The 13,839-nt window shown below is 36.5% G+C and overlaps 1 protein-coding gene across 1 annotated transcript in view; it reads right to left on the bottom strand.

The window, feature by feature from the left end:
• The window catches only part of ints3 (integrator complex subunit 3), a 163,486-nt gene that overhangs the window by 122,560 nt on the left and 27,087 nt on the right, over positions 1 to 13,839 (bottom strand). Inside the window, exons 2-3 of the mRNA XM_051922213.1 lie at positions 6,551 to 6,634; positions 583 to 666 (exon numbers count right to left, since the gene is read on the bottom strand). Coding sequence (XP_051778173.1) covers positions 583 to 666; positions 6,551 to 6,634 — 168 coding nt within the window. The remainder of the gene's footprint in view (positions 1 to 582; positions 667 to 6,550; positions 6,635 to 13,839) is intronic.

Raw genomic sequence — 13,839 nt, 5'->3', positions numbered from 1 at the left:
TACTTGCATGGACAGCTCTTTGGACCTCATATTGAGAGTTCACAGCAACAGCTGTAGGCACATTTCATGCTTGGAATCAATTCCAGACCTTTTGCTTAATAGATAATGAAATAATGAGGGAACTGCTCAAACCCTGCTAGGGAACATTTTGTCAGTTACCTGTCCAAATACTTTTGATCCCATGGAAATTTGGGAGGTTGGAGTTTGGGGGTTAAGCTATGCAGAAAAATGTCTGTCATCCCTAAATGGTTCACACAATATTTTTAGTAAACCCTTTAAATTAAAGTCTAAAGTCTACATTTCAATCACATAAATGTTTTCTTTATTTCAAATCCATTGTAGTGGAATAAAGAGACAAAATAATGAAAATTGAGGCACTGTCCAAATACTTATGGATCTGACTGTATGTGCTACCAGTAAAATGTATTCATGCCAATCTTTAAAAACAAATGTTTTGATAAATTCAGGTACATATATATTTTTTTTTAAACTTAAGGTGTTAAAATCTGGGATGTGCTGATCCTGTAAAAAGGGCTTACCAAATATTCTGAGGATAAAAAATTAACTAATGGAAAGTCATACCCTTTGTGATTGAGCAGATTCTGTAAGAAGTAGGGTGAAGAGCCCCAGACAAACCTCCTCATGCTGCTGGGCACCTTTGCACACCTGACATGTGAAAAATAAAGGGTGAAATGAACAAGAAGAATACATACCCTTATTGACGACACCCATTAATAGACCTAAATTACTGTCCATCATTTGAAAAATAAGTAAAAATGTTACAGGCTTGAGAGGGAGATTTGATAATAATAGAAACTTCCTCAAAAAATGTAAAAGGTAAAAAACTCAACAGTTAAAGAAGTTTTACATGTCTCTGCCTAGTTAAACAATTGATATTTAAACACTCAAATTTATTATTGTTAATTTTAGCATAATTGCACACTTAGTGACAGCCTTATTACTGACACCAATCTAACAGCAAATTTGTCCTTCTTTTACCTCAGCAACCTTTTCCTTTAAAATTTAGTGAGTTGCAAATTGTTACTGACATACTGACTGTAGATTCAGAAAGTAGTCGGATCTCTTAATTTTCTGCTTACTTCACTGTGTTGAAATTTAATTTTAAATAAATAAATTTGCCATTTTTGCCAATCAATCTACAATTAATAACCCATGATGATATAGTGAAAACATGCTTTCAGAAAAGTTTGCAAATGATTTAATAGTCAAAAACTGAAACCTCTCATTCAAGTAAGTATTTAGACCCCTAATTCAGTACTCTGCATGAGCCACTTTGACAACAATTACAGCTTTGAGTGTTTCGGGGTGAGTTGTCTTGGCAGTATACTTCGGTTCACTGTTGTGCTGAAAAGAGCCTGTCATCTGAGTCTGAGTTTGCATGCACTCTGGAGGTTTTCTTCAAAGATCTCTTTGAATTTGGCTGTATTCATCCTTCCCTCAGTTCTGACCAGTCTCTCTGTCCCTACCGATGAGAAGCACCCCCACTACATAATGCTTTACCACAGGGATGTAGTAGGCAGGTGATGGGCAGTGTCTGGTCTTTACCAGACAAAGTGCTTGGAGTTTTGCCCAAAGAGCACCTTTATTACCTCATCAGAATAGATCATTTTCCTCATGCTGTCAAAGTCATTTAAACTGTCATAATCCTTTAACTCAAGAGTGGGTTTTGTCTAGCTATGCTACAATTAATGCCTGATTAACTGAGTGTTGCTGAGATGGTGGTCCTTTTGATCGGTTCTTCTACCTCAGAAGAGAACTTCTGAAGCTTTGTTAGAGTGACCATTGGGTTCTCAGTCCTTTTCCAAAAAACTATTTTTTCCAGCAACTGCTTTTTAATCATTATAACAATTTAGTTGTAGTGCTCATTAACACAAGGTATTAAGATAGCCAGGTCTGCACATGTGTCTTTTTTGCTGCAAGAACTTCCTGTAAAAAGAGATCAGATAGGCAGACTTTAGCAAAACAAGAGGTCCTGAATATTGGCCTTTACATAAAAGAAAGTGGAGTAATAAACTGAGAAAAAGGAATTGGAGAAGTCATCCTGTGAAATTAGACAAATGGCAAAAAAAAAAGCTTTTCTGTTTTGTCCTTTAATTGATACAGACACCACTTGTCTGAATGTGGGTGGTGAGTGAGCTTGTGTTTAGTCCAGCAGTTCATGTTTTCAATAATAATAAAAAAAACACATGAATATGAAATTGCTCTTTAGTAAACCATAGGCTTGTTAGCTTAAGAGTGAAATTTGTCTATTTTAGTTGTAATCTTGTTAAGCATGTTAACCTTGTATCTTCTTGATAAACATCTTATGAACATTTGGATAGACTTGCTGCTTTCTTCTTTTTTGGGGTTTGTACTATGTTTATTGTTTGTATGTGTGTCATAAAGTATATAATTTGGTAAGAAACAACTACTGCATTATTAAAATGTTAATCCATATTTACAATTACATCTTAAGAATCAGGAATGTGTAGCTGGTACAAAATAAAAAAAATGTATAAAGTAAATGTATATTTTAACAGTAAAAAAAAAAAAAAAAACTAGTCTAATGATTAAAAATGATTTAAAACCTATACATGAATGTATATTTACATTTAAGCACTGTTTAAACTGCTAATATCGATCAATCAATCAATCAATCAAATCAATATGTGAGAAGATATAAATATTTTTTTAGACAAATAGTGAAAACATTTTAAATAAAGCTTAGTTTCAGATAAATACATTACAAAAGAAGTTAAAGAATATAACATGCAATTATGAGAAGCGTTTAATTTTCTTTTATTCCATACACATTAATTTCCCCTTGGGGACAAAAAAGTATGATCTATCTATACAATATGGATAAATATTTTATGTATGTTTTATTAGTTACAGATGTATTTTAGGGGAATGTCTATTTTAGTATTTTATGGTCTCTAAACAGTAAGCCAACAGTATTTCATTTTGTTTAAAAAAAACAAACAAAAAAAAAAACCAAGTAACATATGTGGTCTACAATTTAATTATAAAAATACCAATGTTAAACTTTAATATAAAACATAAGCTTTTACTGTATATATCTGGTTATGCAGGAGCTTAGTATAAAAAGTTTTTTTAAAGGGATAAAGAAAACAAAATCATTATTGGAATTGGTCAATTCTAATAACCAATTCTAATAACATGAAATCACTGTTGGCCCTTATAAAAACGGGCCAGACCGTCCAGAGTCCTTGTGGCTCCAAACTTCTTCCATTTGACTGTTAATGTGAGGCCACTGTGCCTCTAGGAACACTGTAAGCTTTAAAAAGCTTTATGTCCTTGTCCTGATCTATGCCTCACCATAATCTAATTGTGAAGGTCAATAGTCCTTAGACGTCATGGCTTGGTTTTTATACTGACATTAAGTATGAATTGTGGGGCCTTACATACATAGGTGTGTGCCTTTCTAAACAATGCCCAACTAATTCAGTTTGCTAAATGTGGACTCAGATCAAGTTCTAGACATATCTCTATGGCAATTAATGCAAAAAGCATACTTATGTTAATGAGAGATTTAAGCATTTGACCTTTTTAAAAAACACGTTTTCACATAAACATTACAAGTTATTGAGTGCTGACTGATAGGCAAAGTTGTCACATTTATCCATTTAAAATTAAGTGCTCCATCTGAAAGAGTGTTCAGCATATGTTAACGGATTTAAGAAGAAAGACACTCTGTGCTAAAGCCAAATTCCATGAACAACATACTATACTATGGGTATTTCAAATACAGTAGATTAGGACAGTTCACCCTAATTATTATAATATGTTGTGGCTCAGTTGTCATTGTATTTTTTTTGATCTTGTAAAAATAACACTTTCAGAAGCTTGTCGTGTAACTTCATGGACTATGGAATATTGTCTGTAACAGTAGGTATAGCTGAGCCCACTGTAATTTAATGTAGACTATATTTTATGGGGTATTTTAATGTATTGAAAACCATACAGATTCACATACAGTAATCACTCCTCGATCGCGGGGGTTGTGTTCCAGAACCCCCCGCGAAAGGTGAAAATCCGCGAAGTAGAAACCATGTTTATATGGTTATTTTTATATTGTCATGCTTGGGTCACATATTTGCACAGAAACACAGGAGGTTGTAGAGAGACAGGAACTTTATTCAAACACTGCAAACAAACATTTGTCACTTTTTCAAAAGTTTAAACTGTGCTCCATGACAAGACAGAGATGACAGTTCCGTCTCACAATTAAAAGAATGCAAACATATCTTTCTCTTCAAAGGAGTGTGCATCAGGAGCAGAGAATGTCAGAGAGAGAAAGAGAAAAGCAAACAATCAAAAATCAATAGGGCTGTTTGGCTTTTAAGTATGCGAAGCACCGCCGGACAAAGCAGCTGCAAGGAAGGGAGCAATGTGAAGGTAGTCTTTCAGCATTTTTTAGAGGAGCGTCCGTTTTCTCTAGGCCAGTGTGCGAACAGCCCCTCTGCTCACACCCCCTCCGTCAGGAGAAGAGAATGTCAGAGAGAGTGAGAGAGACAGAGAAAAACAAACAATCAAAAATCAATACATGTCATTCGAGTTTTTAAGTATGCGAAGCACCGTGCGGGAAGCATGTCGCTTGACAAAGCAGCTGCACGGAAGGGAGCAATGTGAAGATAATCTTTCAGCATTTTTAGACGAGCATCCGTATTGTCTAGGGGTGCGAACAGCCCACCTGCTCACACCCCCTCCGTCAGGAACAGAGAATATCAGAGCAAGAGAGAGAGAGAGAGAGAAAAGCAAACAATCAAAAATCAATACGTGCTGTTTGATTTTTTAAGTATGCGAAGCACTGTGTGGGAAGCATATCGCTTGACAAAGCAGACACATGTTAGCCCACCAAGGAAGGGAGCAATGTGAAGGTAATCTTTCAGCGTTTTTTTTGAGGAGCGGCCGTATCCTCTAGGGATCCGAACAGCCCCCGTGCTCACAATATATTTGAGGAGTTTTATTTAATATGTAATACGCGCTCTGGTTGGGTAGCTTCTCAGCCATCTGCCAATAGCGTCCCTTGTATGAAATCAACTGGACAAAGCAACTGAGGAAGCATGTACCAGAAATTAAAAGACCCATTGTCCGCAGAAATCCGCGAACCAGCAAAAAATCCACGATATGTATTTAAATATGCTTACATATAAAATCCGCGATAGAGTGAAGCCGCAAAAGTCGAAGCACGATATAGCGAGGGATTACTGTATTCTGATAGTGTTGTGAAAAAGAATTTTTATATAGTTCTTACCCCTTTAGATTCTGATATATTAAGAATCCACTTGTGTTTTACATGCCAAATTCATGTACTGTACCTTTTAGACTTGAGCAGTATTTGACATTTTGGTTTTGGGGATGGCAGATAAACCATAATAAATAATAGCATATTTCTATTCATGTAAATGTGGCAAAAATAAGCATTCTTTTAAAATGAGTTGGTAAACTAAGGGTGGTGTAACTGTTGGAGGTGTCTGGGACAGAGATTATCATTTTTAATATTTTATTTTATCCAACACACATATAACATTTTTGGTTATTAAATATATAGTGGCAGTGGTTTATGTGATGAGTGATGGAGATTTGCTCAGACCACACCACCACTGCACAGGTGGTACAAAAACGTACAGCAACACTTCCTGCCATTTTAAATTACTCGGACTGACTTGCGAACAAGGAACAGCTGTCTGACGTGTTAAAGAGAAAAATACTAAATATGAAATATACAAATTGTGAACCCCTCTCACATTTAAATATGAAACATTAAATTATGCCATAATTGAATCAGTACTGAAGGTTTCTCTGTTCTGTTTTAAGGATATAAGACATGCAAGAAGAGAGTTGCCAGGACCTGTAGTCATCTCGCCTATGCTTTTGATGGGGAAAGCAATCAGAAGTGGAATTGATTTTTGGACAGGAACGGGATAATGCAGACGAAAGCTGTAGAAAACGGTAAGGATCTCTCTTGGGAGAGGCTGGGTGCAGGTTGAAACTATATCAGGAGCATGAAAGAAAAATTAGTACCATGAAAACCTCTACACCAATGTTCAAATAAATTCCAGGAAGCAAGATTTAATTTACATGTAAGAAATCAATTTGACGCAAAAACATATTTTATGTCATTATTTGGCCACCATCAATCTTCACTGCTAACATGCAAAACGTTGGATCCATAAACACATCTTGTGTTTGCTGTATACAGGTTCGTTCAATAAATAAAGCAAATTTAAATCATAAAACCCCAGGATTCAGTTTATCAGGCTATGTGTGCAGTAATTGTGCTCCTTAGCTCTCTGCAATTACATTAAATTCAGGTAACAAATTTATCTCTGAACTGTCCTATTGAAAGCTATCATGTAGATTGACATTCACATGAAATTTACCATGGAAAGATCATATTTGCCATATTTCTCATAGCAGATTCAACATGAGATGACACTGACTATAATTGAAGTTAAGATACAAATATGACAGCCCTCTTCTGCTCTGTTTCTGAAATATCTTCATGTACACAGAAAATACTCACATGTGCATTAAGAGCATCATTGGCTTCACGTTCTGAAAGACCATTCATCAATGATGTAACAACAGTGACGCATCGTTCAAGCCTCTGAAGGAAGAGTAAAAGAAAGAAAGATATTCAGAATGGATTCTTTATACGTCTACAGAAAAGAAAACTGCTTAAAGGAAACATTTAAGAGCTCCATAATGAAAAACACAAAATTTAATTAAAAACCTGATGTGCACATGACTTCACCATATTAATAGAATGGGCACAAAATGCAATGTGAATCAAAATATATGCTATATGCAACACCACTGAAATTTTTTTTTTCACAGGGCAGATGCAACTTTTTTATTGTTTTTGTAATTAAATTACAAATATGAAACGTCTGAATTTTGTATTTTTGCCCTAGATATGAAAAAGTAATTAATATATCACTGTTTCCAGAGTAACTATATATACTGTATTTTATATTGAACTCACATTTCCTAAATGAGCATGTCAAATTTTGTGAACTTCAGTAAATGTTTTAATGTTATTGATATCAGTATTAAAAAGTTCACATTTTCAAAAATAATAATCATAGCTTACTAAAAATCTAATCATCTCTTAAGACTGACAAGTGCAATTGTTCCACATAATTTCAAAAGAATCAGTCCTTTCAATCTCAACATTCAGTGTCCACAAGTCCTTTACCTCAGACACAGTTTTCCAATCATGAAAACATACTCTTTCTATACAATAATATTAAATATGGAGACAGTAAAAGTGTAAAAGTAAAATCCAAGAAAATTTTAATAGAATATACAAAAATTCTTTCCAAACTCACATATTTGTCTTTAAATTAGTACCACATCAACAGAGTTTTCTCTTTAATACTAATATGTCTGAAAATTTTTTGATTAAATATGCTCTGCACAGTTAAAAAGAATAAAATAAAACTTTTGTATGTCTGCAAAGCAACTTTATGATTTGTGCTTGCAATATTTGGCTCTAGTAATTTATTCAACTTCAGAAATAGTAAAAATGAATATTGTTAATGGCACATTTGAAATCAAAGTGCTTATGGGTATCAGGGAACTAATTAAAGTTCCTTTCAACTGAGACACTCTGATGTCACCAATGGAAGGCAAGTACAAATGAAACCTAAACTCTAGCAAGGAAGGTATATATTGCAGTGTATGTGATTTACTAACATTTGGCTTAACTTAAGCATTCTCCCTAAATGAAAATAATATGAAATAAACAAAAATTTAAGTTGCGCACTTTAACATTGAAGCAAGATTCTATTAACCATTGAGATGAAAAAAAATCATACATTTCATTACACAGACATTCTATTAACTATAACATGTGGCATATATTCAAGATACTTAAGTACTTAAACTACAAATTTTGATCCAAACCAAATACCAATTGCAGTATTTTTTTTCAAAATCATTACATATTTTAATTTGCCACAAACATTAGATTAAGCTGTATTTAGTAATTCTTTATAAATCTTGCTTCTCTCCTAATAGCATAAATAGAGGCAGCCAACAAAATACCAGGACAAAAATAAAACAAAATCCTAAAAGGTTAGTGAATAGTCCAATTCAAAGCAGCGAAGTTTCATGTTTCCCAAAACACATCATTCGGGTTTTGGATATACAGTGCTGTGGAAAAGTATTTGCACCCTTCCTGACTTCCTCTATTTTTGCTTGATTATAAAAAACTAGGCAAAAAGCCCGTTTTGACAACGCAAGATGAAACAGGCACGAGTTTGTGTCAGTAGTGTATGAAGAACAAATGAGAAGTAAGAAATAAATAAGAAAGTGATGTAAGTAATGATAATTAACTAAGAGGTCTGGGATATGTATGACTTTATCACGGCAAAAAATACTGTATACTTAAAAAAGACATGCTATCTATGACAACGCTTTTTGTTTGTATACTGGAGGCCTGTCAGTATGCAACTAAAGTTGTAAAATCTCTCTGTAGACTACATTTTTTGTGAAGACACTCTCACTGTTCGGTAGTAATTTCCCTTGATGTGGCCTATCTTTAACTTGCACCTTCACATCACTCGCCTGCTGAAAGTACTTAATAATATGTTCTTACGTATTATTTTGAGTGTGAGGGTTGGCTGTGATCGGGGCTAATATCCTATGCCTGGGCGGAAGGACTTGGGATTTCAGAATAATAATCCCGAAATGCGTAGGCTAAATCTGCCGCCTGCCGCGATGAAGCAAATTTTCTCTTTAGAGGAATTTGTATAAGTTGGAAGTGAGACAAACTTTTAAATGTTTAAGTCATGAATGTACCTGTTGAAGACAGTTGTATAATGCGTAGGCTAACTCTGCCGCCTGCCGCGATGTTGGGGTTGGATTTCGGTCTCGTAAGGTTTTTCGGGCAGCGGCGCAGAAGGTGATTGCGCATTCAGCTTCAGACTGACGTCAGTGAGTGCACAGAAGGCAACTGCACATTCGGCTTCGGACGAACGTGAGTGAGTGAGTGAGGAGGCAGGCGAATTATGTATTAAGATGTAGAATAATATAAAAGGCAACCTGAGTAAACACAATATCCAGTCTTTAAATGATTGTTTGATTTATTGAAGGAAAAAATGTTCACCAACACCTATATCATCCATGTGAAAAAGTGATTGTACCCCGACAAACCTCATACTTGGTTGTCACCTTTAGGAGCAACATATCTGCAATCAAACACTTCTGATAATAGGAAGTATTTGGTATCTCTGTATGGCCCATTATTCTCTACAGAATTGTTCTAATTCAGCCGCATGGGACTGTTTTTAAATAGAAACTGTACATTTAAGGTCTCACCATAAACATATCAATGGGGTTTAAGTCAGGGGTTTGACCAAGCCATTCCAAAACCTCAATTATGTTTTATTTTTCAGTCATTCAGAGGTCAACTTGCACTTGTGCTTCATATCATTGTCCTGCTGCCTAACCCATTTGCACTTCAGCTTAAGGTCATGAACTGATGACTGGATCTTCTCCTTCAGCATTTTCTGGTAGAGAGCTGAATTCACGCTTCCCTCAATAATGGCGAGTCACACAGACCCTGAAGCAGCAAAGCACCTCCACACCATCACACTACCACCTCCATGGTTGACTGTGGGTATGATATTCACATTGTGAAAAGGTGTGGTACTTTTATGACAGATATAACGGAACCAGCATCTTCCATAAAATTCCTCTTTTGACTCATCAATCCAGAGAACACTGTACATTACCCCAAAGGTTTTCAGGGTATTCAAGGCATTGCTTGCCAAATGTTAGAAAAGCCTACTGTTTAGCAGTGGTTTTTGCTTTGTAACTCTTTCATGAATGCCATTTTTACCCAGTATATTCCTAATGGCTGAATCATCAACATCACCATTAAACTAAGCTGAGAAAGGCCTGCAGTTCCTTATATGTTCATCTGGGTTCTTATGAGACGTCACAGATGTGTTGTCTATCCATTCTTGGAGTAATTTGGCTAGGCTGATCTGGGCAAATTTATCACTGTTCCAAGTTTTCTCCATTTAGAGATGATGGCTCTCATTATGATTCACTGGAGACCAGGATTTGTAACCCTTTCCTTATTGATATTTCAGTAACTTTTTTTCTCAGGTCTTCTGGAATTTCTTTTGATCTAGGGCAGCATTTTGTGCTGCATGTTGAGACTTATTAGCCAATTTCACATTACTAGATCATCTTCAGTGTGTCTAGTCTAATTTCACCCATTATATTTTAAATTCTGTCAATTAGTTGATTGAGTAACAATTACTGTTTCATATGTTTGAATTAGGTGTTGGTGAACTTTTTCCTTCAATAAAAGTAATAATGTAAAAGCCTTGAATTATGCTTACTCAGGTTGTTTTTTATTATAATAAATTTATTAGGAGATCAGAAACAAGTGTTATGAATAAGCAAAAATGGAGAAAATTGGGAAAGGGCAAATACAGTAAACCCCAAAATTCGCGGGGGTTACGTTCTTAGAGCACCCGCGAATTGTGAAAAAACGCGAATTTTGGATGTGGTTAAAAAAAATTACTATTTTTATAGTTTAAACCCTAAATATGCCCCCAAAACACTAATTTAATTTCAAACTCAGCTTAATACATTACCTAAAAAAAGAATGAAAAGGTAAACCTGTATACTGTACTGCTACGTCTCCCGCAGTGCTAGAATGTAAAATACTGATGTTACCGCTATATGTACTGTAATTCATGCAAGCGTGTTTTCATTGCCAGAAGCCTTAGAAGGTGCAGGGCATTTTGGCGGCATCTTGGGGCTTTAACCCTTAAACTGCCACATACTTGGGGGTTAAATGCATCCCTGGACGCCAAATACTTTTTTGCTGCACTTTAAGTATAGTCACAATTCAAAAAGAAAATGTGAAATTTTAATAGAACACATTTTTTTTCATAAAAGAGCATCACAATTACTGCAACACTGATCATTTTATACACTGCTAATGAACTGTTAAAACTATTTAAAAACTACTGGAACAATATGTACAAAATGCAAATGATGCCATGGATGAAATTAAGTAAATCACCGAGCCAACTGCGCTTGAACTGGCTGCATGCAAGCACACAGAGGTCAACGCTGACGCTGGCAGGCTAGTCTAGTGCAGCGGCTCAATCCCAGAGACAGTGAGGATGCAGTGTGTCACGCTTGGGTCATAGAATTGCACAGAAACACAGGAGATTGTAGAGACAGGAACTTTATTCAAACACTTCAAACAAACGTGTCTCTTTCAGAAGTAAAACAGCTCAGTATGCAGTTAGTTCTCGATTAAAGAATAGAACATCATAGGGAAGCACAACGGGAGTTGGACCCCCAACAAGAGCAGAGGATGTCTGGGGGAGGAGAGAGCAATCAGCCAAAAAGGACAGGTTCTGTTCAGGCTTTTAAGTATGCGTAGCGTTGCGCGAGAAGCATATCATGTGACAGAGCAGCCACAAGTAAGCCCAGCAAGTAAGGGAGCAATGTGAAAGTAGTCTATCAGCGTTTTTTAAGAGGGTTTTTTTGAGGAGCATCCGTGTCTTCTAGGGGTGTGTTCAGCCCTCCTGCTCACAAGGGGCTGGCAGTAGTCATGAGCTGGCTGCTCAACGAATGTACGGTACTGACTGATCAGCTCCTGCGTGCTTGCAAATGGCACTGGGAAATGACTATAGCTGGTTGTCGCGGTTTAAGGGTTAAGAGGAACAAAATGGAAAACACAAGAACACTCAGCTAGAGATGCATCACAGTCAATCAGCAGCAAGGAGAAATGAATAACGCTGTAGAAGTCTGGTGCCGATAAGATTCACACCGTCGAGAAGACAGCGATTTATTTATTTTTATGGGGGAGATTCCAGGGACGCACCCAGCCTTGGCCCGACCCACATGTACACACAAAGACAAAACAAAGCAATCCGGTAATCAAACAGCAAATAAAGAATGTAATGAAAACAAATGAAATAAATGAAAACAATGATACCCCCTGTTCCCCTTACAGCGATTACACATTAAATACAACAAAGCACCAACAAAACACACACAGTAAATCATGAAAAACGGCAACGGATGAAATGTAATGATGAAAATAGATAGTCCAGAGATCCACACGTTGAATGGGAATGTAAAGATAGTCCTACTGCTAGTTCCTTAAATGGTGAAGACGGATTCAGGAGCGCTTCATTCTTTGCAGGATGGCCATGAATCCACTTACAGTCCTCATGTACACAGGCAGACGGAAGACAATCCAGACGCCAAACATGAAACGATCCAGGACAAAACGAATAAGTACAGGTAACCCAACAGAAGGCAGGCAGAGTGACAGGAACTCGAAACACAAATTACAAAAACTTTTTTTTTTGCTGTGGTCACTGGCCCCCTTTTTAAAAGCCGTGCTGACATCCTTTGATCCCAACAGCCCCAGCACCCTCAGCATTAGACCAATCAGAGCCACTGCAGTGACTGCTAGGAGTCACAGTTTCAAATTCTATTCGCTACTTTCATCATCCCAAGCCGCGTTTCCTCTACAGTTGCTTCCTGTTCTCTCCACAGTACAGTATTGCCATGAAAAAAGCCATAAAAATTGCAGAGGATATTTGCGGTTTCCGCTAACAATTATTAGATAGGTTCTAAAGAAAAATCCGCGAATGACTGAGGCCTCAAACTCTGAACCACAACTTCGCAGGAGTCTACTGTACTTTTTTTACAGCACTGTATAACAATGGGAGGACACTTAGGGTTTTCAAAGCTCACAACAACTTTTGTGGGTTACTTCTTTATATATATGGAACATTCTAGGGGCCAGTGGACAGAGGTGGGGTTACAACTGTCCAGAAATAAAGCACTTCTGTAACTGCTTAGCACAAAATTTCCTACTGTCAAAATTGCCAAATATGTACAAAAATAAGACTGAAAATAAAAAGAAAAAAAATAATGTGCCCACACATTCTCATCCTGAGTAGTCCCGATACTTTGCAGCTATAGCTAATAGTTCTTAGTTTAGTTTTAAAATTCCCAAATGAAGAATTTTGGGAAACTGATCTAGGAGGTTGTGGTGCCCATTTTTGCAGGAATGATTATCTATTGCCTTGCAGGAAAATATATCCCTAATTGCCTTTACCTGAATCCTGCTGCAGTGTCAAATGTTACTCAAAAGGCCACTGTCCTAAAGCAGAAAACTGACCTAGGGTAAGAAAATCAACTGTTTCAATAGTTATCTGACAATGTTCTTTGCTAGCAAAGTAAATACTGACTAGTGGCCGATAAGAAGCTGCCAAGAAGTATTATGGAACAGGTAGTATCCTGTATTTACTAGCTATAATAACCAGGATATTGCACAGTGATTTTTTTGTTAAAGAAGGCAAACCTTATTCATATAAAGTATTGGCATTTGAGCTAACAACAGTACCAACTAAAAGTTAAACAGGAAGACATACCTAGACTATGTCCATTTTTCAAGTCTGACATATAATAATGACCTATAATCCTAAAAATATATACATTTGCAGAGCTAGGTACCGATATTCTTTGAACTTAAACTTTGGATACTCAAAAAAAACAAGTGACTCCTGTAACTCTTTATGAGACCTCTGCACTTGTCAACAGGTAGTTTGGCCCACTCTTCCTTAGCACACTGCTCCAGCAGTGTCAGGTATGAAGGGTACCTTCTCTAGACTGCATGTTTCAGTTGTTTCCAATGATGTTCTATAGAGTTCAAATCAGGGCTCATAAAAGGCCACTTCAGAATAGCCCAATGGTTTTTCTTAGGCATTTTTGGGTGCTTTCAGCTGAAAATTTTGGGTCACTATCCTGTTGCAG

This window comes from Erpetoichthys calabaricus, chromosome 2, assembly GCF_900747795.2.
Source record: "Erpetoichthys calabaricus chromosome 2, fErpCal1.3, whole genome shotgun sequence".
NCBI classification, from domain to species: domain Eukaryota; kingdom Metazoa; phylum Chordata; class Cladistia; order Polypteriformes; family Polypteridae; genus Erpetoichthys; species Erpetoichthys calabaricus.
Note: the sequence above shows the minus strand (reverse complement) of the source record. Positions and strands in the feature narration are given on the sequence as shown.